General features: G+C 52.9%; 2 protein-coding genes across 7 annotated transcripts; one reads left to right on the top strand and one right to left on the bottom strand.

Moving 5' to 3' along the window:
- Positions 1–300: 300 nt before the first annotated feature.
- Positions 301–17,407, bottom strand: ARHGAP1 (Rho GTPase activating protein 1). Of its 6 annotated transcripts, XM_060159269.1 has the most exons (15): positions 17,288–17,348; positions 16,609–16,685; positions 13,554–13,735; positions 13,236–13,331; positions 11,886–11,915; positions 7,403–7,490; positions 3,160–3,345; positions 2,751–2,837; positions 2,452–2,550; positions 1,976–2,083; positions 1,820–1,896; positions 1,569–1,646; positions 1,062–1,190; positions 775–878; positions 301–629 (listed from the first exon to the last, which is right to left on the bottom strand). In XM_060159269.1, the coding sequence occupies exons 3-15, from the start codon at positions 13,684–13,686 to the stop codon at positions 459–461; spliced, it is 1,386 nt and encodes a 461-aa protein (XP_060015252.1). In that variant the 5' UTR covers positions 13,687–13,735; positions 16,609–16,685; positions 17,288–17,348; the 3' UTR covers positions 301–458. The 6 variants fall into 6 exon arrangements, with proteins under 6 accessions (XP_060015252.1, XP_060015251.1, XP_060015255.1 ...); XM_060159268.1 differs by lacking the exon at positions 16,609–16,685 and having other exon boundaries at positions 17,288–17,407; XM_060159272.1 differs by lacking the exon at positions 16,609–16,685 and having other exon boundaries at positions 3,214–3,345; positions 17,288–17,406.
- ZNF408 (zinc finger protein 408) lies at positions 717–23,637 on the top strand. Its single transcript, XM_060159260.1, has 8 exons — positions 717–742; positions 5,915–7,546; positions 9,159–13,760; positions 17,711–17,843; positions 18,148–18,425; positions 19,634–19,695; positions 19,918–20,177; positions 21,242–23,637. The coding sequence occupies exons 4-8, from the start codon at positions 17,795–17,797 to the stop codon at positions 22,759–22,761; spliced, it is 2,169 nt and encodes a 722-aa protein (XP_060015243.1). The 5' UTR covers positions 717–742; positions 5,915–7,546; positions 9,159–13,760; positions 17,711–17,794; the 3' UTR covers positions 22,762–23,637.
- The last annotated feature ends 160 nt before the right edge of the window (positions 23,638–23,797 follow it).

The raw sequence follows: 23,797 nt of genomic DNA, 5'->3' as shown, positions 1-23,797 counted from the left end.
GCCTTTCATTCCCCAGCAGTCGGGAAGGGGAGGACCAGCCCCAGCTACCAGCCCAGCCGGCAGTGATTTTGGCATCTCCAGTTGCCAGGGGAAGAGGCAGGAGAAAGCAGGTAAGCAAGCGGTTGCTGGGGCCAGTCCTCCTGCCTGAAGAGCCAAGGCCAGCTCTGCAGAGCCCGGCAGGAGCCAGGGATCCAAAGAGGCAGTGAGAAGTATAAGGCGAAGAAAAACGTCTTGTGGTTACAGCGAGGCCCCTGGGGCCGGTGAGGTGGGCTGGACAGGAGGGGAGGAGGAGCTGTCCAGTTGGCTGGCTCCAGCTTCTGTCTCCAGGGGGCTCACAGCCCCTTTCTGGGCAGGAGCCCTGGGCTCCCGTAAGGCTGAAGCCAAGAGGAAGAGTCCAAACCGGGGCTATCAGAGAAGGGGGCGGGTGGGGCAGGGGCTGGGCTCAGAGCCCCTTGGAGTCAGGGCTGAAACAGCTCCCCTTGATGATCCAGGAGGAACTTGGTGAAGGTATTGATGGGATTAATGGCCTTGAGGGTGATGGCAGCATCCTTGGCCCACAGCAGGTTAGGGCCGAAGACAACAGCCAGGTTGGTGTTGGTCATCTTGTTCTGGTCACAGAGGGCAGAAATCTGTGGAAGGAATCAGGGGGCTGCAGCAGGAAGCCAAAGACGCCGCCTCCCACGCCCGGCAACCACACCCAGGAGCAGCAGCCACGGCAACTCCTCCTCCCTCTCTCCTCCAGGTAAGTGGTAGAGGCCCAGGCTGAGGTCTCACCTGCACCAGGAAGGCAGTGAGGAAACGCAGCACCAGGTAGTTCTCCTCGGGCAGCATCTGGAAGGCCTGCAGCGTGGCCTCCACTCTCTGGCTCTCATCAATGTCTATGAGGAAGGGGGGCCCAGGTCACAGGGGCCCATGGCTGGACTGGTTCGGGAAGCCCTGTCATGAGGCTAGGGGGAAGACCCAACCAGACTTTCCTTGAAGGACAGGCCAAACCCACCTGCTCTGAGTTCAGCTGCAACCCCACCCTGAAGAAGCTGGAGAAGGGGGAGAGGGGCACTCACTGAGGAAGCCCACAACGTGGGAGTAGAGGTCAAAGGTGAGCAGGGGCTCAGGAAGCTCCCGGAGGAAGGTCTTGAGAATGACCGCTGGCAGGTGCAACTCATTGTACTGGTCGAAGTCCACAGGCAGCCCTGGGGGGTGGGGAGGGGAGGAGCTGGGCCGAGCCTGGAGACCAGCAGCCAATCCGGAGGCCAAGCAGGCCCCACAGCCTGACTTCACCCTTGGCCACAAGCCTCCTCCTCCCACTGGGACAGGGGGCACAGGGTCAGGCCATCTGGGGAGTGGGGCCCCCGAGCACACACCACAGTTATTCCTCGCCTCTGAATGACCCTGAACCCAGGCTCCAGAAGACTGATCTATGAGAAAGTAGGCCTGGGACAACCAGGCAGGAGTGAGACCCATGTAATTATACCAGATGCCACAGAAAACTCACACACACACACACACGTGTGCACGCGCATGATCTGTACTGGCCCTCTGGGCTTCGACACATCCCTGGGGCCACTCACCCATGTTGTACTTCTGTTGCACTTCCCGTACAACTTGGGTGTTGGCCGACCTCCGGAAAATCCCCTCAGTGGTGAGAGCTGGGAAACAGTGGGGCCTGGTGAGTCTCAGAGCTCTGGGGCAACGTGCGGACTCCCCACCCATTCTGTGTCTTGGGGTCCCGGTCAGGGTCAGTGTGGGTCCTGGCGCACGTGGGACCTTGCCCAGCCCTGTCCAGCAGCTTCCCGATGGGAGAGGGCTCCCTGGCACTCACCGTGGGCCTGTAGGTAGGTAACGGTCTCCCGCAGCACGAGCGGAATGGGCTCCTGCTCTGGGTTCTTCTCCCGGAGGCTGTGGGCACAACGCAGTGACGGGTCTGCAGTCCTCCTGGTCCCCAGGTGCCAGCCCCGCCCACCTTTCGCATACTCACTGCTGCAAGGAGACCCCGAACTGCTGGTTGGGCAGAGGGGGCCGCGGCGGCATGGGCTTGGGGGCTGTCGCGGGGCTCTTCTGGGTGGATTTGAGGAAGTCATCATACCTGGGGAAGCAGCGGGGAGGGTCAGGGCCCCCACCTGGCTCTGCAGTCACTGTGGCACCTCTGGTTTGTCAGGCACTTACTGTGCTATCTTACGTGGATAACCTCATTCAGTCCTCCCACCCACCCAGCTTTACACAGAAGTGAAGACTTTAAAGAGATTCAGTTACAGAGCTTTTCAGTGACAGATACGGGATCTGGACTTGCTCTGACCCCATGTGCTGCCCCTTACTCATCACATCTGCTTCCCCTGTGTATCCTGGCGCTGTCAAGGCTGCTTCTCCCCTTGGCCGGCACATCCTACCCCCACAAACATGATATATGTGGACAGTGTGCCCGGTGGGCACACACAGCCCCCACCGCGGTCTCACTTGAGCACTTGGCGAGGGATCCCCAGTTGCTCCAGCTTCACATGCTCGCTCAGCTCACTCAGGTAATTCACATAGAAGATCTTCTGCCCAAACTTGAAGCTGCCGATGGAAGAAAGGGTATGGGTCCAGGGTAGGCCCGCTTCAGCAAGCCTCCACTTTCTCCTCAGCAGCCCACCCAGATCAGACTGAGGCCTAGCCCCAAAGTGGTCGGTCCCCAGGATGCTTGGCTTCCTCAGGTATCTGCTTCACAGTTCAAGGGGAAGCACAAGAGATGAGTGCCCCGCCCTGGGCCCACTCACCTAATGATGGGCTTGAAGAGGATGAGCAGGGTCTTGATGAACATGGTGGGGTGCACGATGTACAGAGCCTTGATATTCTTCTTGTACCTGCAGAGGCAGAACGGGGAACTCAGGAGTGGGCATGGTAGGAGAGGCACAGAGCTAAGCTCTTAATGTACAGTTACTGATTTGATGACTCACAGTAAGCCTTCGAGGTAAGTGCCATTGTTGCCCTATTTTACAGATTAGGAAACGGGCTCAGAGAGGTTAAGTAAGATGAAAGGTCACAGAGCGAGTAAGTAGAGAAACTGGGATTGAAGCCCAGGCCATTCCAACTTGAGACTCTTTGTGTTTAGTTTACCCAGGTAGGGGGGACCTGCCTCCCCTGGCATGGAATACGTTCCTGCCCAAGCAGAGGGCAGCCCAGAACCCGGCAGAGCTGCTGGACCCCGGGCCCTGGAGCTCCTCCGAGGCCCTAACCCACTTGCGGTCAAACTCCCGGTAGGCGTCCCGGAGCCAGCTGAGGGAGGGCTTGTTGTCGCTGGTCAGGCCATGGTGCAGGTAGAGCAGCGTGTAGTCGCTCTCCACATACTGGTCCAGGGTGTGCTTCAGGTATCTGTAAGAGATGAGCCCCACTCAGGCCTGCCCTGTATGCAAGTGGGGCCCCATTAAGACAGAACCAGTGCCCCAGGAATCCCCTCCTCCTGCCTCCACCAGCCCCTCTCCTGCCCTGTCTGTTCTGGCTGCATAATCAGTCACCATGTTGGGGTGGAGGAGGAACGAGGTAGTGGCTGGGCTGCGTGGAGGAATAATAAGAACAACAGCAGCTCTCAGGTTTGAGCACTGACTAGGAGTCAGGAGACCAGGACTCTAACTGGAGCCATCTCACATACCTGCAGTAAAAATGGGAATAACATTTCACTCACAGGATTGCCCTGAGTCAACAGTAATGATGACAGTCACCATTTACCAGTATTAAGCTCTTAGTGTCTACCAAGCACTTTGTATGCAATATCTCGTGCCTTCCTCATTATAATGGAGGCCAATACTATCCCCTTCTTACGAGCGAGGGCAGTGAGGCTGAGAGAGGTCAAGTGCTTCTCTGAGGTCACACAGCTTGTGGTGGAGACTGGAGGTGAACTAACTCCAAGTTTCGCCTTGTTGATCATGGGACAGCTCTGCCTTTTACACTCCCAGCGCTGTCTGTAGAACACTGTGCCCACGAAAGGGGATCAGGGTGGTCAGAGGGTCCCCTCCCCTGCTCCGGTCACTGGACGTTCTGTGGACCAAAGACCCACACCTCAAGTTCCCTATGCTCACAACACAATACCTACCACCCAACACAAACACACATACGGGTGTTGGGCCCACCTGAGGTGGAGAAGTATGAATTGAGTGAACATGAATTCCAGAAAGGGAGAGGAGCCCAGTGGAAAACCCTCTTTCTGGTTGGCCAACAGCTCCCAGGCCCCAGCAGGAACACCACTCCAGGCTGGGAGGCTGGGCATGCAGGAATGCTAAGGGCTTCCAAGGGGAGGAGGGAAAGGAGGGGAGGAGGGAAAGGAGGGAAGGAGCCTTTTTATTTTTTTTAATGATTTGGAAAGCTTACAGTTATTAATTAGAAATCTGACGGCTTTTGTTTAAATTTATTTAATTAGTTAATTTATTTTTGGCTGTGTTGGGTCTTCATTTTTGTGCGCTGGCTTTCTCTAGTTGCAGTGAGTGGGGGCTACTCTTCACTGCGGTGTGCGGGCTTCTCATTGCGGTGGCTTTTCTTGTTGCAGAGCATGGGCTCTAGGCGCGCAGGCTTCAGTAGTTGTGGCTCACGGGCTCAGTAGTTGTGGCTCGTGGGCTTCAGCAGTTGTGGCACATGGGCTCAGTAGTTGTGGCTCGCGGGCTCTACAGTGCAGGCTCAGTAGTTGTGGCGCACAGGCTTAGTTGCTCCGCGGCATGTGGGATCTTCCTGGACCAGGGCTCCAACCCGTGCCCCCTGCACTGGCAGGTGGATTCTTAACCACTGAGCCACCAGGGAAGCCTGGGAAGGAGCCTTGGGAAGTGCCCAAGGATGTGACTAAGTGCCCAGACACAACCTGACCTATCCCAGAGAGGCTAACCTAAACATTGGTCCATGGGTGCCAGCACTGGCGGACATGTGAGGTGTCTTATGCTGGATTTATTATCTTGATTCCCATCATTATCACTACACAGTAATTTACCCCTTACACACATGGAGCACTTTGCAGTTTGAAAAGAGCTGTCACATAAAAGGATGGCATTTTGCAACTATAAAATAGCAAAAGTTAGGGACTTCCCTGGTGGTCCAGCAGTTAAGACTCTGCGCTTCCACTGCAGGGGGCATGAGTTCGATCCCTGGTTGGGGAACTAAGATCCCGCATGCCACGCAAAAAATAAATAAAAATAAATAAATAAAATAGCAAAAGTTGTAGTGAAAATACACTCATCCTTTGATGAATGTTATGACCTTTTGGAGGTCAATAAACTGATGTTTATCAGAAGCTATAAAATGTTCATACTCTGACCTGATAAAAATATGTCCAGGAATTTATCCCAAGGAACTAATCAAAGATGAACAGAAATGTTTTTGTAAAAGGCTATTCATTACAGCCTGTTTTATAATGGGGGGAAAAATGAGCAGCAAAGTAAGTGTCCAAGAACAGAATGTTGGTTAAATAAATTACAGGAGATCTATAAATAGAATACCTCACAGGATGTTTCTGCAGACAGAACCAATCTGTGAAGTTGGATGTGAGAACAGTGGTTACCCTTTGGGGTACTGCCTGGAAGAGCAAAGGGAAGTTTGTAGGTGTGGATGACATGGGTGTATTTCGTTTTTGAAAATTCATCAAGTAGTATACATAATGTGTTCACTTTTCTGGATACACATATGTCAAAATTTTTTGAAAGGATATCCTTGAAGAATGTTTAATGCTCAGAATATAAAAACATTATGTAAGATACAAAACTGACTATAGAGTTCTGTATATGTTATAGAAAAAATGGGAAGTGAATACACTAAAATGTTAACAGTGGTTTTCTCTCTGGGTGGTGGGTTTATGGGAGACTTTATTTATTGCTGTCTGTATTTTTTCTTAATAGCTATCTACATTGTTCTACATTCTTGAAATCTGTGATACTTTACAAATGAATACAATGGCATTTCACAGGGCTCAGGAGAGACCTGACCCCAAGCACACAGCTGATAAGAGGCAGAGTTGAAGTTTAACTGGTCTTCTGCATCCAAGCTTCGGGTACTTTCTATTTCAACCCCCCAGATCTGGCAGGACAGCTGGGAAAAGCCAAGTCTGAGATAATCTGACTGAAAACAAGATGACAGGACTGATGCATGATGAAAGCACCTCCCCGCCCAGCCAGGTGGTGGCGGGGAGATCCTGCTGGGAAGGAGTGGAGGATGGACAGGATGGGTGACAGAGGGCTTCCCGAAGGCAGACGAAGCCCCAGAGTGGAGGCTGCCTTGCTCAGCACGCTCTCTCCTGAAAGCTGGGTGCTTTCCCATCCACCTCCTCTGACCTCCTCCCACTCAGCCCATAATCTGGCCAGGAGTCTGTCACCTGCCTTGTCAAATACTGTGACAATAAACCCAGAAAGGGGGACAGGTGACTCAGCCACCCTCAGGCTGGGCTTCTTGGTCTGTTCCTGGCTGGGCCACGTGACGGGCCTGGAGCAGGCTCTGCCTGCCTGCACGGTGGAGGAGCAGTGGGAGGAGGGCTCAGGAGACCAGAGAGAAAGCATTCACACAAAGCTGGAGAGACTCGGGCCTGGCCCTGGCTCACAGGACTGCACAGGCTCTGCAGTCAGGCCCTCCCCTTCTGTTGCTGTAGCCCCGGACTGTCCCCAACCCCACAACAGCCCCTCCACACACACAACCATTCAGGATCCCAAAGAGCTGGTAAGGGTGGGGCAGACATTTGCAATTGCAGGAAGTGCTTTAAAGTGTCAGGAAAGGAGTGCAAGATGGAAACTGTACACATACTGAGGAGCCTCAGGAGGAAGTCAGTTATGGCTCTGCCTCCAGGGATCCCGCATCTGCTGTGGACCCAGCACTGGCCTAGTGGTGGCTCAACGATGAACACTTATCAGAACACAGTCTGTCAAACTCCTGCTTTCAATCAGCCTTTGGACTTGCATCAGATTTCTAGACCAAACAGAGCTATTACCTGTATTTAGCTATTAGAACCTGGATAGGTACAGAAGTTGCTGGCACCAGATTTGGCACAAAATAACACTAATTATTCATGTAAATGATGAACAACTGCAACTGCCTCAGAAGTGCACCATATCGTTATCATAATCAGTCCTCACATTTGGATGGTATTTTACTTTTCAAAGCATTTTCAAATGCAGTATCTCACTCCTATGAGGAACAAGGGCTGTATTATTATTCCCCAAGAAGAGTGAAGAAAAAGAGGCTTAAAGAGATGAACACACTTTCCAAGGTCACACAGATGGTTTCCAGGACTAGAAACCAGATCTAACACCTAGCCCAGTGCTCCCAATATCCCTCAGGAGAAGAGGGGAGGCCTTGAGGGAGGTGGCTTGGTACCCCCGGGGCAGGAAGGGACAGTAAGGAAAATGGCTCCAGGCCGTAGTGGGGATCTGAGCACGGGTTCCATCACTTCCCCATGGGTACTCACCCCAGGAGCTTGCTATGGTCCAGCTGGTGGCTCGGGGGCATTCGGCAGGCACTAAACACAATGATCTTCCGCCCATACTTGTCATCTCCTAGGTGTGGAGAAAGGTGGAGCACAGTGGGTGAACAATAAGCCAAGAGAAGTCAGGTGAGGATCTGAAAGGGGCCAGGCCTGGAGACTGTACCATTTAGCGTTGGGGCCAGAGTGGCCCATGCGGACAGACCTCTGGGCAGGTGCCTGCACTCAAGGGTGTGTCACTGAAGAAAGAGGGACAGGTGGTCTCAGGGCTACAGAGCTGGGGCACAAAAAAATAACATGACTTCTTAAAAAGTCATGCCTGGTGGAAACAACCCAAATGTCCATCAATGGATGGGTAGATGAAGAAAATGTGGTGTATCCATGCAATGGACTACTGGCTATAAAAAGGAATGGAGTACTGATACACGCTACATTGTGAATGAACCTTGAAAACATGATGCTAAGTGAAAGAAGCTGGACATAAAAGGCTACATATTGTTTGGTTCCATTTATATGAGCTATATAGGTAAATCTGTAACAACAGAAAGCAAATTAGTGGTTATAGGTGCTGGGAGGAAGGGAGAATAGGGATTGATGCTTATGGTTATGGGGGTTGGTATGGGTGAAACTATGGATGAAATGGATGAAATGATGGAACTAGATAGAGGTGGTGGTTGTTCAACATTGTGAATGTACTAAATACCACCAAAGTATACACTTTAAAATGGTTAATTTTTTTTTTTTTTTTTGGCTGCGTTGGGTCTTTGTTGCTGTGCATGGGCTTTCTCTGGTTGCGGTGAGCGGGGGCTACTCTTCGTTGCGGTGTGCGGGCTTCTTATTGTGGTGGCTTCTCTTGTTGCGGAGCATGGGCTCTAGGCGCATGGGCTTCAGTAGTTGCGGCACGCAGGCTCAGTAGTTGTGGCTCGCAGGCTCTAGAGCACAGGCTCAGTAGTTGTAGCACACGGGCTTAGTTGCTCCGTGGCATGTGGGATCTTCCCAGGCCAGGGCTTGAACCCGTGTCCCCTGCATTGGCAGGCGGATTCTTAACCACTGCGCCACCAGGGAAGCCCCTAAAATGGTTAATTTTATGTTATATAAATTTCACCATAACTAAGAAAACAAAAAAAGTCACAGCCACCAAAGCAACTGTTACCTTGCCGTACATCATATTAAAACTCCATACCTATTCCAGAAGCATCTCCTCTGAGCAGCCTGTATTTGAAAAACTTCTTGAAGCTACCTTCTCAGAAAGCCTGAGGCCAGTGAGGAAATCAGTCTGATTACTTAACAGTCATGTCTTGTTTTTGACTACTAACAACACTTTCTGATTTTACTGCCAGAATTATTTGCCACAGTTGATTGACCTCTGGACATTTCTAAAAATCATTCCTTTCTCATTAAGGATATTCTAAAAAACATGGAGTAGAGAGGAGTTTGTAACACTTTGGGAAGATGCTCATTTGAGTGTAACCACTGAGGGATGTCTTTAGCAGGTGGCTTTAGCCTCTGTCTCTCATGCCAGACAGACTTCCTCTAGGCAATTCTGCTCCCCTCCTCTAGGCTAACTCCTTTGAATCCTTAAGACTCATCCCAGGCATAATCTCCCAGAAGCCTGTGTCCCCTCCTCCTCCCCGCAGGCAGGTTAGCTGTCCCGTTTCATAGCTCCCAGCATGAACCATCACCCGTCTCTGTCACAACACTGACTCTCCTGTATAACTATTTATGTGTCTGTCTCCTCTAGTGGCTGTGCGCAGCTCAAAGACAGGGACTGTCTTGTCCATCTTTAAATGTCCAGATGGTCCAAAGCCCAGCAATGTGGCAGGTATTCAATAAACGCTGGTAGCCTGTCACAGGTTGGCATTACACGGTATGCACGGTTCTATTTCTGAGTTTGCTCACCATGTTATCTGGGATATGAGACTGCTTTGGACAGTTTCCCAAAGCCTGGGGCAGAATTTCTCCAGACTTAACAAGCAGAGAACCCTCTGCAGGTATGTCTGAGGAGGAGACGGTGCAGCTCCATCCAGCAGCAGGTCTATTTTGAAAGACCAGGTGTCACCTGTTCCCCTCCACACCCTGGACCAGATCCTGAGGCGCTGGGTTCCTTCCAGGCCAGTTGGGGGTGGCTCTGCGGCCTGCTCTGATTCACTTCCCATAGGCTTTGACAGGAGAAAGAGCAGACTGGCAGTGGGCAGGGATGAAGGGTTAGACTGCCCAGCCCACCCTCGTGGACAATCTGGAGCTTCAGAAACCCCTGGGCCTTCTATTATGAGCCTGTGGGGCGGAGGGACATCATCTGTCTACTCCCCTCTAAGCAGAGGAAACGCCCAGGGTATAGTGGAAAACACTGGGAGGAGCATGGAGGATTCTAAAAGATTCTCTTCATCACTGCCCTCCAACAGTAAGGCAGCCCTCATTGGCCGGCAGATTTGAGGACTTAGGCAGAGCAGAAAGTCTGAGCTCACAAGGCTCTGGTATTTAAAGAGCTGGTAACTGGTTAAGCAAGCAACTGAGGTGAGAGGCCAGAGGCCTGTAGTTCCACCGCTCAGCTGCCCCAGCAACTTGTAAACAGGAAATTGGGTTCTCAACCAGGTTTCCATCAATGGGCATCCACCAATGTCATGATGTTATATAAAAAATATTACAAGCACGTGCACGTGTTTTCTGGGGAAGAGGTCCACACCTTTCATATTTTCAAGGAGGACTCCTGACCAGTTTCAAGAACTGCTTCCCTGGACTGTATGCTCCTTGAAGGAGGGAATGTGCATTGTTCCTCAATGAATCCTCAATGCTGGGGACTTCCCTGGTGGTCCAGTGGTTAAGAATCCACCTTCCAACGCAGGGGATGCGGGTTCGATCCCTGGTCGGGGAACTAAGATCCCACATGCCACTGGGCAACTAAGCCCACGCGCCACAACTACTGAGCTCGCGCACCTCAACTAGAGAGCCTGCATGCCACAAACTACACAGCCCACATGCTCTGCAGCCCATGCGCCACAACTAGAGAGAAGCCCACGTGCCTCAATGAAAGATCCCGCGTGCTTCAACTAAGACCTGACACAGGCATAAATAAATATTAAAAAAAAAAAAATCCTCAGTGCTGAGTACTGGACTTGTTCCCAGAGTAGGTGTTTTATAAGTGCATGCCAAGTAAAGTCAGGATGGGGATGGGGGACAAAGGAGGGGGCTCAGAGAGGGACTGGATGGCAAGACTCCCAGACTAGCAAAGAACGAGACATGGGCAACCCCAGGGCTTAGTCCGTCCTCTCCTCCCTGGAGTGGAGTCCCATTGCCCAAGTCCTTGAGTGGCTCGGGCATTTGCCAGCAGGCAGGGTAACGGCTCCTACAAGAAGCATGTGTATAAAGGCCTGGGAGTCCCCTCCTCATCTCAGAAGATTCAAACAGATTTACCCTGGAAAAAGAAGGGGAAGAAGGAGCTGGCAGCACTGGTGGCTCCAGAGCACTGAGGGAGAGGGCTCAAAAAGGAGGCACAGCGTTTGTTGAAAGCACCAGGAAAAGACCAGCCGCCAGAGAATGAAACCTCTGCATTCCCAAGATACGGATCAGGAACTTCCCAGGGGAGCCTGGGTATTAATCAGCAACAGAGCAGCTCCTCCAGCAGGCGTTCTGGGACCCGCCAGACCAGCACACTCCCGTGACCTGAGAGCAGGCCAACCAAGGAGATGGGAGGTGGGGGGCTGGGGCACATTGGTTAAAATGTGAAATTGTCAGGAATAGTGCAAGCCAGCTGACATCATCGTTGGTAGCTAGAAATCTGCTATTTGTAGTTAGAAATTGCACGTGTTACAAATAATACAAATAATAGCCTTTTCTTTTTTTTCTTTCTGGAGGGCAGACTATTAAACCTTTACCAGTACACCACTGGAAAGAACCCATGTGGACCAGTCAGGTTTGACCGTGGAGCATGACAGCTACTGCCAGCAAGGGAGAACAGAGGCTACAGAGGAGTTGGGGACATAACACACCCTCCCTTCTAACGTGGGCTCTTTCTCTGGTTTCCAAGGCCAGGAAACTGGCCTCCCAGGAAGTCACCATAGCCTCATCAAACAACTCTTCCTCTGGCAGTGCCAATCCAAACTCTTCTCAGCAGTCAGAGAGGCACACACATGGGGGACACCCCACCAGAGGGGCCCTGAGCCAGCACTCGAGCCCGGCCATTGCTTACAGCCAGCCCCACGACCCCCATGGACAAGACTCCCCCTCCCCTGGAGCTCCTTCCCCTTTGGGCTCTGGATGTGTGGGCTCCCCACACAGTCCCCACCCTGTCAAACCTCCCATAAATCCCCTGCTATTTCCAGCTCCCAAGTACCACCAGCTCCCAGCTCCCAGCTCCCTGGAGTGGGGCTGCAATTAAGCTGGATCCACCTGGCCTCCACCAAGAGCCCTTCTTGATCCACAGCCCAGAGAGGCCAAGCACAGAGAGCCAGGAACACACCTACACACCTACCTGGCTGGGCCCCCTCAGGCTCATCGCACCCTGGAGAGACAGAAACATATTGCAGCTCTGCTTGCAGGGGTCACCTGGTGGGGATGGGGGCAGTCTTCCCTGCTCTGCCTTGTGACTTGGCCACATAGCCAGGAGGATGTCAGCAGAGAGACTCCTTCACATCAGACATCCCTATGCCCTAGTCAGGTCCATCTCTAGGAGTGAGGAAAGTTCTGAGCCTTCAGGTGACTCTCCTGTACTCAGGGCAGGACCAGGCCAAAAAAGAACTCTCAGCCTTGCTTCTGTAGGGGTGACAGAGGCCATAGCCAAGTCCTCCAATCCAGACCAGGGCAGGCATCAGGAACACAGATGCCAAGGAAACACCTTGACATTAGGAACAACCCTCTCAACTGCCCCATCCCTCCCTGAGCCCAGCATTCAGGAGAGACGGAGCTCCCTGCTGTTTCCCTATGGCCGAATGCCTCCAGGGCCCCCTCAGCCAGCACCACTCAGGGTTCCAGGGGCCACAAGCTACGTGGCTCCCCTTGCCCACCCCAATGCCTCAGGGCCGTGCTGCCATCCTTGCTTACAGCTGAAGAAGAGACAAAGGATCCTACAATTCCAATTTCTTCGTCTAGCACTAGGACCCTATAGGCAGAAACCAGGTCATCAACATCTCTGCTACCTCCCTTGCTCCTGGAGGCTTCTGGGTCCTGCATTATGAACAGGAGGGCGGGAGCTCACTGAGGCCAAGACCCAAGGGGGGGCTCTGCGCTCATTCGTAGCAGGGTAGCACATCTGTGGGGAACCTGATGCTCCAGGAGTCATGTGCCTCCTAACTTCTGGAAGGAGGCTCTGCCATTCCAGACTTCCTTGGAGGTACGGTTTCCCCGGAGGGACTGGCACCTCCCTGCTCCCCAATAACTGATGGGGAAGAAAAGCTGACCTGAGGGCAAAGGGAAGGGAGATGAATGAACACTTATTGAGGGCCAACTACGTTCTGGCTGTGGGCTAGGTCCTGATATACGTTCACCATTGTCATCCTCTCAGCAACCCTGTGAGGAAGGAATGAGCTCAGACTGCAGAGCTGGAAATCAAACCCAGGGCTTTCACAGTGCCTCCCACATGCCATATGCCAGTGGAGATGCTGAGGTCACAGGTCAGGTTGTGGTTGCAGGTGAACAGACCAAGTGGCCATCACAATCAAGTCTGTATTTTTAATGAATGACACATGGAGCCTCAATAGCCCCAGAGTCAGGGGTCAGAGCGGCCCCTCCCCTGCAGCCCCTTCCCCTAAGGCAGGAGGGCCTGGCTTCCTTAAGCCAGGGATGCAGACTATGAGGGAAAAGGTGCAAGGCTAGGTGTGCTCACCTGCCACCTCCACAATCTGGTGCCGGGCAATGTCGTAGTAAGGGTCATCCCACTTCAGGTGTGTGACAGGCTCCGGGGAGCTGCTTTTGGAGTCGTCTGAGGAACACAGCAAAGTCAGGGGATCATCTGGGGGTCTGGCACAATTTTCTCCCTGAGATTCGTGCTCTTTGGCCCTCCCCCCAGTAAGGCTTGTGCTCCCAGCCCCACCCTGGGGCTGGTCTGTTTGCCCACATCCTGTCCTCCTGGGGTCTTCCTTCCACAGGAAGGGGGTCTTCCCTTCTCAGGCGCTTATGGCTGCTGAGATCCAGCCGTACCCACCTGACTTGGGAAAGTCGGGCATTTCGTCTGAGGGCCAGTTCTTCTCATCAATGGAGGCTAGCTTCAGCTGGTTCAGAGCCTGGCTGGCGTCATCCAAAGTCAGGTCGTCCTGCAGCTCTGAGAGTGGGTCCATGGCCGAGCCTCTGCCCCACAGCTTCACGCTGCAGAACCTGAAGAGAACCCTGGGGGACAGGAGGGAGTTGGCAGGTCAGTGACACACTCTTTTCACCCATAACTTCTACAGCAAGCCCTCCTGCTCCCACCCTTTCCTCCTCCAAGCTCCCTTGTCCCTGTTCCTCAACATTCCTCATCCCTGCCAAGAGCTCCATGTAGCTCCTCCTGGCTTTCCTGGTGCCACACTTTTCTGGCATGTTGCCAGAAAAGGCAGCTGGGGCACAGGATGGCACAACTCAGCGCCTGCCTTCAGGCCCTCCAGCTGCATAAGGGAGAGCGGTGCCAGGCCCTGCACTGCCCACCACCCAGCTGGTTCAGTCGAGCAGTCCCAACTGCAGAGGTTCAAGGGCCATGCCCCTCTCCTCCAGGGTCATAGAGCACAGAAACTTCCCAGGCCCCAGCAGTGATGGGGAAGAGATATTGCAAGAATCTAAGGAGCACAGGGCTGCTCCAAACCCCTGCCTGAAAAAGGTCAGCTGTGGCCCTGGCTACTCCATCCGTCACTCCTGGCCCAGGGAAGAGGAGGTAGCCAGAGACCATAAGACTTAAAAAAAAAAAGGCCATGGCCAAGAGGCCCAGCTGGGTTTGCCCCAGGACAGGAATGAGGAGCAGGAAATGTAATCTTCCTGCCAGTCACTGTGACAATCTGCAGGCTCCTGGAGGCTCCCAAGTCCAATCTACTCTGGGGGGAGCTCCTGACACTAGTTTCAAGGTGGGAAAGATCAACAGACCACCTTAAGGACTGGGGGGTACAGGTGGGCAAGGAGGAAGCCCATGACACCCAAAGTCCAGAGATCCAGGAGGTGGAAAACAGAACAACAGCTGTTGCATGCGGGGAGGGAGAGGAGCCAACTCTGCAACTGGGTTTGCCCAGGTCTGGGGTGTGGCCTCATGGATGTGGCTGAGTGCAGCCTGGAGGAGGCACCTTCTGCCCTCAGCCCTAATCGGAAGCCAATCCCTCTCCCTTCACAAGCTCATCATATGTGTGAGGGCGGGAGTTTCAATTCAACCCACTCGTCCAACCCCAAAGAGGCTGCTCTAAGTCCAGTGCATTCCTGCGGCCTCAAAAAATGACATATATGGTCACAGAATCAGCAGGGCAGATAAGGAGCACAGACAAGACCCAGGCGTGGGTAGGGAGAAGAGAGGAGAACTGTGGGCCCAGCTCCAGATCCTGAACACCTCTGAGCGATGTGACAACCGCCTGCGCACATCACAGCAAAGACTCCATCCGGATGGCAAACCGGCAGCTCCCTACTTACTTACTTAGCAACAACCTAGCAACAACTACCCTGTTACCAGGGCAACCACACTGATTCAGCAGCAAAAGCTGTTTGAAGCTCCTGAGCCAAAACTGAGCCGCCAAACAGCCAGAAAAAAAACCCAAAAAAACCCACTTATTTTTCTTCCTCTTCCTCTCCTCTGGCCTTATCTGCTACCCTTATTCACTGCTCACTACCAAAATACAAGTCCCTTACCACAAACACAGAGAAAGACGTTCTCTATTGTTTGGGAATGCATATCTCCTAGCGAGTGCTGCTGTACCCCTCACCCCAGCTCCCCATTCCAAGCAGCCCTCAGTCTTGAGAAATCCACACCTGATTCAGCTATAAGCTCCTCCCCATATTCAACCAGGAAGCTGTGAGGGCTCCCCAAAAGGGGCCCCTGGCCAGGTAACAGGGACAGAATTTAGCTCACAGTAACCCTCCCCAGGCCTGAGCCTTCTCTCCATCCCTTCTTTTTGGTTACTGCCCAGGCACCAAGAGCTCCTTCTGCCCTGCCCACAGCAGTTCCAGAGAAGTCTTTCTGCACAGAGTGGGTGCTTGATGCAGTGAAAAAAACATGGGATGAGATACATGGAGGACTGGATTATAGTCCTGACTGAGTTGCAAAGATGCTGAGCAAGTCCTTTTCCTATCTAGGCCTAAATTTCCTCATCTACAGAAGTGAAGGCTCCTCCCAGAAATATAATTCTCCAGCATTCTAAATTACTTGTGCTGAAGTGAACAACGGGATTAGAAGGAACAGCTGGGAGTTGAAGTATGTGTGAGGGAGGGAGAGGGACACTCTCTAAAAGGGAGATGAGCTTGAACTCCACCTCTTCCAGTAACTCTTCTATTTTGTCAGTTCTTCCAGAACTGACCCCTCCCCCACCCCATAAACTCCTTTTCCAGCCCAACTAATCACAGTTGTTTCCACCTCCCAGCCAGCCTAGCCTCCCTCACTACCCTCCAACACACAGCTGTTGCCCTCTGTGAGCCCAGAAGCTCAGTTCCCACTCAGTGGGAGGGGGAGGGAAGCTAGTGCAGGGCAATTGTAACATAAAGTAGTAGAAATGAAGCATCCTAGCTGCCTAAGACTCCTGTCACTTACAAGTCCTGCTCCACTCTGCAAAATAATCCTTATTGTCAGATTAGTTTTTCCCTTCTCAGTTGGTAAAATCTCTACCTTTACAATAATCTTCAAGAATCACTTTAGGCAGGCGTGTTAACCTTTGGGAAGTCCTAGAGCTCTCTGAAATTCTGGAGAAATTTATGGACTTTTTCCCTAAGAAAAATCAGCACATGCATGAAATCTTGCATGAAATTTTAAGGGGTTCACAGGCCCTCTTTCCCGTTTAAGAAACCCTGCCTACTCAAAATTACATCTGGCACAGAGCTGATGCTCAGTCATTTGCTGAATGACTGAACAAATCAATTTGTATCCTAAGAGGAAAAGGGAACCAACCACCATGAACTGGATACAAATTATCTTTTCACAACAGCACCAGTGAGGTATGTATTACTAAACCCATTTTACAGTTTGAGAAACCGATGACCAGAAAAAGTAAGCAAGTTGCTTAGGGTCATACAGCAAGGTCAAGATTTTAATCCATGTCTACCTTAAGGTGGTCGCTTTGTGCAGGTCAATCCCTCAATACTTCTCTAATGGACTGTCATTCAAGAGATTCTCAAAGTTCTGCAAAAGGGCAAAGTAAAGCTTCTCTTTTAATCTCCTCCATGGACAACTGAAATAACAACTTAAAATCGTATTCTCTGGCCTGGGGATCGCCCTCCTAGTTGGGGCTCCAGAATTGTGAAAATGCAAATCCCACAATACAACAGCAAAACTTTTAACTACAATCACATTTGCATAGAGCTTCATGGTTTACAAAACCCGGATTGGGTGTAATTATCCCATTTCACAGATTAAGAAATAGATATGAAAGTGTGGCCTAATAAGTGGCAAAGGTGGAATACTTCCCCCAAATATCTTGGTCTTAGTTCTTCCCCAGATCGGACCAGGGAGACTTCCCCTTCCCACGAGCTTGCTCAATGACAGCGAGCGAGGAGGCCAGGAAGAAGGCAGCAAGGAAGCAAAGTCCTCTCACTTCAGACCCTCGAGGCGGGCCGAATCCCCGCAGCAGGAAGGCCAGGTTCCCAGGGCCCATTCCACCCTTGCTCCCTTCCTCGGTTCCGGTCGGATCCTCCCCATCCGGATCCCCATCCCTTCAGAAGACCAGGCCAGTCCCTTTCCTTCCCCCACCACCTCCCAGGGAGACCCCGCGCCCCGCAGCTCACCGTGGTGGGGCACCGCTCCCTCTGCCACGCCTGTCAAGGACAGGCAAACATCCGGCTACGCGGTCGAATGGGAACCACCCCCTCCCTGTCGCTTCACTCCCCAGCCACTTCCGCCACACCTCCGACCCACTTCCGACCCACTGCCCGGCCCAAACATGGCCTTCGCAGGAGCCCCGCCCACTTCCTTACGAGCCCGCTTACGTGCCCGCCTGGAGGAGAGACTGTATAACCGTCCGACTCGTCCCTCCCAAAAGGAAGCCCTTGAAACAATTAGTTCCTCTCTACCGGATACTCAAATCCCTAGTGGACCTCCGGAATTCTAAACTCGTATTGTTCTCGGACAGAGATTTGCCTCACCACTACTGCCAAACTCCCAGTCCTGCGCACCAATGAGGTCTCACTCTTACGATTCTTTCCCGAAAGGAAATTTGGTAGTCAATGACTGTTTCCGGGGGGAGCTGAGAAGGTGAGTCTCACTTCCGGCGGAGGGAGGCTTTCTGACCCGGGATGGAGGAGGCGGAGGAGCTGCCCTTGGAGTGGGAGAGACTGCAGTTCGGTGAGTGACCTGCGATGTCTCCGACCCTCGGCCCTGGCCTAGATACTCCTGACGTTCTCTGGTCAACTCTTTCCCCCCACGACCCTTTTCCTCCCGAGCCTGGCATCCTCCTTCGGTGCCCTCAGAACCTCTGGGAGCTTCTTAAGAGCCCTCGAACCGCCTCAAACTTTTCCGGGGCCCCCTTGGAGCCTTTACATATCTCTCAGACTCCTGAGGCCTAGCTGGACCTCGGTTTTCTCCCTCACCTTTCCCCGCCCCACGACCTCTTGGGCCGCTTCCTCACTGTCTTTCTCTGTCCCTGCAGCCCCCGATCCACGCCTGGGCCCGGACTCAGGATGGAGCCCTTCCAGAGAAGGCTGTGCACAGGGACTCAAAGACCTCTCGCCCGGACCCACCCGAGCCATCCTCGCTCTAAAGAGCCTCCCGCGGGGCTTGGCCCTTGGCCCCTCACTCATCAAGGAGCAGCGCTTGGGGGTCTGGTGTGTCGGGGAACCCTTGCAGCCAGGACTGCTCTGGGGGCCACTGGAAGAGGAGTCTGTCTCCGAGCAGAAGGGCCATGGAGTGAAACCAAAGCAGAAGGAGGTATTGAGGGATAGGGCTTTACGTCTCCGTGACTGAAAATTTTGATCAGACGTTTCTCGGTAACTCTCCAGTTCGTTAGAAGATGCACGGTGTTTCAAGAGATAGGAGATGGTTTATGCTCTCTCTCTCAGGGACTGTCTCATCCCCTCACTTGCGGTAGCCGAGGAGGTGCAAAAAGTTATTAAAAGGTGGATTAGTAGATGGGACTTCCCTAGGTCCAGTGGTTAAGACTCCAGCGCTTCCACCGCGGGGGGCGCGGGTTCGATCCCTGGTCCGGAACTAAGATCCCACAGGCCGCACAGCGCAGCCAAAATGTAAAAAAAAAACGTTGGATTAGTAGAGTGTCAGCAATGACGACGAAAGTCAAGAGCAAAGGTTTTTGGAATTAAAAAGCCACGGGGGGGCTTCCCTGGTGGCACAGTGGTTAAGAATCCACCTGCCAATGCAGGGGACACGGGTTTGATCCCTGGCCTGGGAAGATCACACTTGCCATGGAGCAACTAAGCCCATGCGCTACAACTACTGAGCCTGTGCTCTGGAGCTGGCGAGCCACAGCTACTGAGCCCACACGCCTAGAGCCCGTGCTCCATAGCTAGAGAAGACGCCACAATGAGAAGCCCACGCACTGCAACGAAGAGTAGCCCCTGCTCGCAGCAACTAAAGCCAGTGTGCAGCAAGGAAGACCCAATGCAGCCAAACATAAATAAATAAATTTATTTAAAAAAAAAAAGCCATGGGATCAAATCCTAGCTTTGTCACATAGCTAGTTAGATGGCATGCCTCGTTTAACTCATATGTAAAATAAAGGAATGGCCGTTTCCTTTATTTTAATTCTCCAGGATTATTTGGAGCAGAAGTTGAAAAAGCACAGGTAAAGGATTTCATTGCATAAGTCCTGAAAAACAAATTTAAAGTTGATGTACCTCTTACTACTTCTTCTGTTTGGTATTCACTGAAAGGCAATAATATGTGCAATTCAGTCATTCACCACACTTTGGGAGGGAGGTGAGGGGACAGTTTTTTTGGCCTTTATTGAATGAAAACTCGAACGGCATAGTCCTATAGAGGCAGACCAGAGACCATTAACCTTCTAGGGGCTTCATCTTAGACCTGTCTCAGGAGAGGTTACATCAGGGGTTTTTTTGTTGTTTGTTTCACCCTGGTCCCCTCAAACACATGGGAGAAAGACTTTTATTGGTTTATTTCAGGACGTGTCACTAGGCCCATGGGGAGATGTGTGTGCTTGTGAGCAGAGTTCAGGCTGGACTAGGTAAGTTACAGGAGAGTATGTAGTGAAGATGCTCCTTTGAGGCTTTCTGTTGTGGCATGGGATGGAACCGGAAGCTGGCTTCTGGTTCCCACCCAGGGATCTTTGCAGTGAGTGTTCCAAAGGCATGGGATCCTTTAGGACTCAGACTGCCCAGGATCTGGGGCTTTCAGGGAGGGCCACTTGAAGGGGATCTCCTGAGCTAACTCTTGCTCTGCTTTGCAGTTTGGTGCAGCGGGGAAGGCTGGAGGGTGAGGGAAACGTGGCCCCAGTGCGGATCAGCGAGAGGCTCCACCTGCAGGTGTACCGGGTCGTGCTGCCAGGTTTTGAGCTGCTGATGTGGCCCCAGCCTCCCTCGGAGGGCCTGAGCCCCACCCAGCCCAGGCTAGAGGAAGAGGCATCCTTGGCTGTGGTGACAGAAGTGGAGTCTGCTGTACAACAGGAAGCGGCCTCCCCCAGGGAGGATGCAGCAGAACCTTGCACGGGTATGTGTCAAATAAATGCTGGCTTCCCCAATTATCACCAAAAAAACCTGTTGATAAGACAAAGCAAAGCTTATGGCATAAGACAGTAGGGGAGAACAGTAGCATTTCTGAGAGGGAAGGGCAAAGCCTGGATATTTATCGAAATTTTGAAGTCTGGTATAAGGTGGATTTTTCAGTGTGGGATGGGGTCGGGGCTCGATCAGTATTGGGTAAGGATCATGACATAGTAGTTTAGGATTTGTGGAGACAGCAAGGCTAGAATTTTCAGGTAAGAGGTTCAGAGAATTTGGGGATGTAAACTGTCATTTGATGCTTTTTATTAAAGAGTGACAGGTCTTTTCCTTGGAATAAACAATATAGTTGACTCTTGAACAGCACAGGGGTTAGGGGCACTGACCCTCTGGGCAGTTGAAATTCTGAGTGTAACTTACGGTTGACCCTCCGTATCCAAGGTTTCACATCTGTGGTTTTGCATCTGTGGATTCAACCATGTAGTGCTGTGGTATTTACTGTTGAAAAAAAATCCTCGTATAAGTGGATCCGTGCAGTTCAAACCTGTGTTTTTCAAGGGTCAACTGTATAGATATTTGCAAGTTTTATCTTCCTGAGTTAAGTTTTCTGGAATAGTAAGGTCACACTGACAAAGACAGCAAGTTGTGTATAAGGTTTCCAGTTTTCTTATGTTTTTTCTGTCTGGGCTGGGGATGGGGATTCCTTTATTTTCACGTGACCTAAAGTGAGGAGGTGGTGGTCTCAACTCATCCTAAGTGCATGTCTCCAGAGGGAGAACAAGGGCACTCTGGGATGGCCTTTCTCTAGAAATTATCCAGATGTCTAGACACTATGGTTCCCAGGAGAGCCTCCCCAGAAGGCACCTGAAACTGGACAGAAAGATAAACAGAGTGTGTGGCTCATGTTCCAGGGAAGAGACTGGTGTCATTGCTCCCATTGCAGTTCAGGGGCTGAGGAGGAGAAGACACATATTCCTATAATCTCCTGGTGAGACCACCGTGACCCCCTGCTACAGTCTCTACTAAGCCCAGCACCCCACTCTTGCCTTGCAGATCCTGGTCACCAGTCACAGCCCCGCATCCAGGCGGTGAGCCCTGGACTTAAGCCCCGAATCCAGGACCAAGTTTCCAAGGAGAGCGAGCCACTCGGCCCATTGCCTCAGGATGGCCGTGTAGATGAGGAGGACCCACCCCAGACCCAGATGCCACCTGAACCTCAGAGCAGCTCCACTCCCCAGCAGGGCCCTGAGAGCAGTGAGGCAAGTTCTTCATCTTCTGCCAGGGGCCCCCAGCTGCATGCTTACCTAGTCAGGAAGTTGCGTAGCCCCAGTGATCAGCGGCCACCCAGAGCGAAGACCTCAGAGCCCGGGGCCCAGCAGAGTGGAGAGCAGCAGCACCCTGGCTTCCCCGCATGCTTGCGGAGCGCCCCTGGCCCGGTGGGAGGCTCTCCGAAGCGGGGGCGACGGTACCGCTGTGCCGAGTGTGGCAAGGCCTTCCTCCAGCTGTGCCACTTGAAGAAGCATGCATTCGTGCACACGGGCCACAAGCCCTTCCTTTGCACCGAGTGTGGCAAGAGCTACAGCTCAGAGGAGAGCTTCAAAGCCCACATGCTGGGCCACCGTGGGGTGCGGCCATTCCCCTGCCCTCAGTGCACCAAGGCCTACGGCACCCGGCGAGACCTCAGAGAGCACCAGGTTGTACACTCGGGTGCCCGGCCCTTTGCTTGCGACCAGTGTGGCAAGGCCTTCGCCCGCCGGCCCTCCCTGCGGCTGCATCGCAAGACACACCAGGTGCCAGCGACCCCTGCCCCGTGCCCGTGCCCTGTGTGCGGGCGGCCCCTGGCCAACCAGGGCTCCCTGCGGAACCACATGCGGCTCCACACGGGGGAGAAGCCCTTCCTGTGCCCACACTGCGGCCGGGCATTCCGCCAGCGGGGCAGCCTGCGCGGGCACCTGCGGCTGCACACAGGGGAGCGCCCTTACCGCTGCCCACACTGCGCTGAAGCCTTCCCCCAGCTGCCTGAACTGCGGCGCCACCTCATCTCCCACACTGGGGAGGCCCACCTGTGCCCCGTGTGTGGGAAGGCCCTCCGGGACCCCCACACGCTGCGCGCGCACGAGCGCTTGCACTCAGGCGAGAGGCCCTTCCCGTGCCCCCAGTGCGGCCGTGCTTACACGCTGGCGACCAAGCTGAGGCGCCACCTCAAATCCCACCTGGCCGACAAGCCCTACCGCTGCCCCACCTGTGGCATGGGCTACACTCTCCTCCAAAGCCTCAAGCGGCACCAGCTCAGTCATCAGCCCGAGGCACCCTCCAGCCCACCCTGTGTGCCGCCTGCCTCTTCTGAGCCCACCGTGGTGCTCCTGCAGACCGAGCCAGAACTACTGGACACGTGCAGTGAACGGGGCGGGTCCCCAGCCCCGGACGTCTTCGAGGTCACCCTTTCCGAGAGCCAGGATAAGTGCTTTGTGGTGCCCGAGGAGCCAGGTCCTGCTCCCAGCCTGGTGCTCATCCATAAGGACGTGGGCTTTAGCACCTGGGCAGAAGTGGTAGAGGTGGAGACGGGCACCTGACCACCCTCAGCTTCCCTCAGCAGAGCTCTGTATAAAGACTGGTGTTTCTGAGCTTGGGTGCCTGGATCTTTCTCTTTGGGTTCCCTGATAGAGACTAGTGTATGAGAAGCAGGTCGAGGACTCCCCTTCCTGCTTATGGACGACCACTTTGTTTCCCAAGACTCTTAATAAGGTAAACCACTTCTAGATGTGAGATCTTTTTATCAGCTTCCAGGAGAGCTTGTCCTGCCACCCTCCCTGGGAACTCCTCAAGGTGCTTGTTCTTTAAACGTTGTGGAAGTGACCCTGCCCAGTGAGGTAGCCAGGTCGCAGGCAGCACTGTTACCCTGCTGGCGTGCTTAGTGCTGGAATAGTCACTCCCATCCAGCTCCCTGAAGGACAAGCATTTCTATTTGGAACCAAACGGAATGACTTGTGAAGGTTAAAAGGCCAGAGACACTCCGCTGACAAGTCTCTGAGTCAGGCGTTAGATTATTTGGGCAGCTTTTCTCACCACCGAAGGCCTGTGAGGTTGGTTTTTGTTCTGTGCTGAAGGACACCAGACTCATTGGAGGTGGTTAGGGCGGGTCTGCACCCTTGTTTGTATCTGGCCGAAGGCAGCCCTGTTGAGGGAAAGAGCGAGGAATGAACATGTGTTTCATGCTTCATCAGCTGCGGGCCTGGCCTGCCCGAGGTGCTGGGGACGCAGCTGTGGACAAGACAGAGGCAGCGCCCTTTACAGAGCTCAGGTCTACAAGGGGCAAAGAACGACAGTAAGAGTTTAAAGAGGAGCACTCCCCGGTGCTGTGGGTGTGTTTAGTGGGATGGGTTCACTTGTGGGCCTCAGGGAAGGTGTCCCCAAGAAATTATAATGATAATAAACAGCATTTGTTGTGGGCCAGTCCTTTATGTGAGTTTATTTCTGTAATCCTATAGCAATCCTGTGAGAGAGTTATGAGGACAGTCAGGAACAAAGAGCTGTAAGTGTCCTGCCCAAGGTGACAGAGCTACTAGGTGGCAGAGCTGAGACTCAAATCCACGTGGTTTAGCACTGGAG

Source organism: Lagenorhynchus albirostris, chromosome 9, assembly GCF_949774975.1.
Source record: "Lagenorhynchus albirostris chromosome 9, mLagAlb1.1, whole genome shotgun sequence".
Lineage (NCBI taxonomy): Eukaryota > Metazoa > Chordata > Mammalia > Artiodactyla > Delphinidae > Lagenorhynchus > Lagenorhynchus albirostris.
The sequence above is the reverse complement of the archived record's forward strand: the minus strand, read 5'-3'. Positions and strand labels throughout refer to the sequence as shown.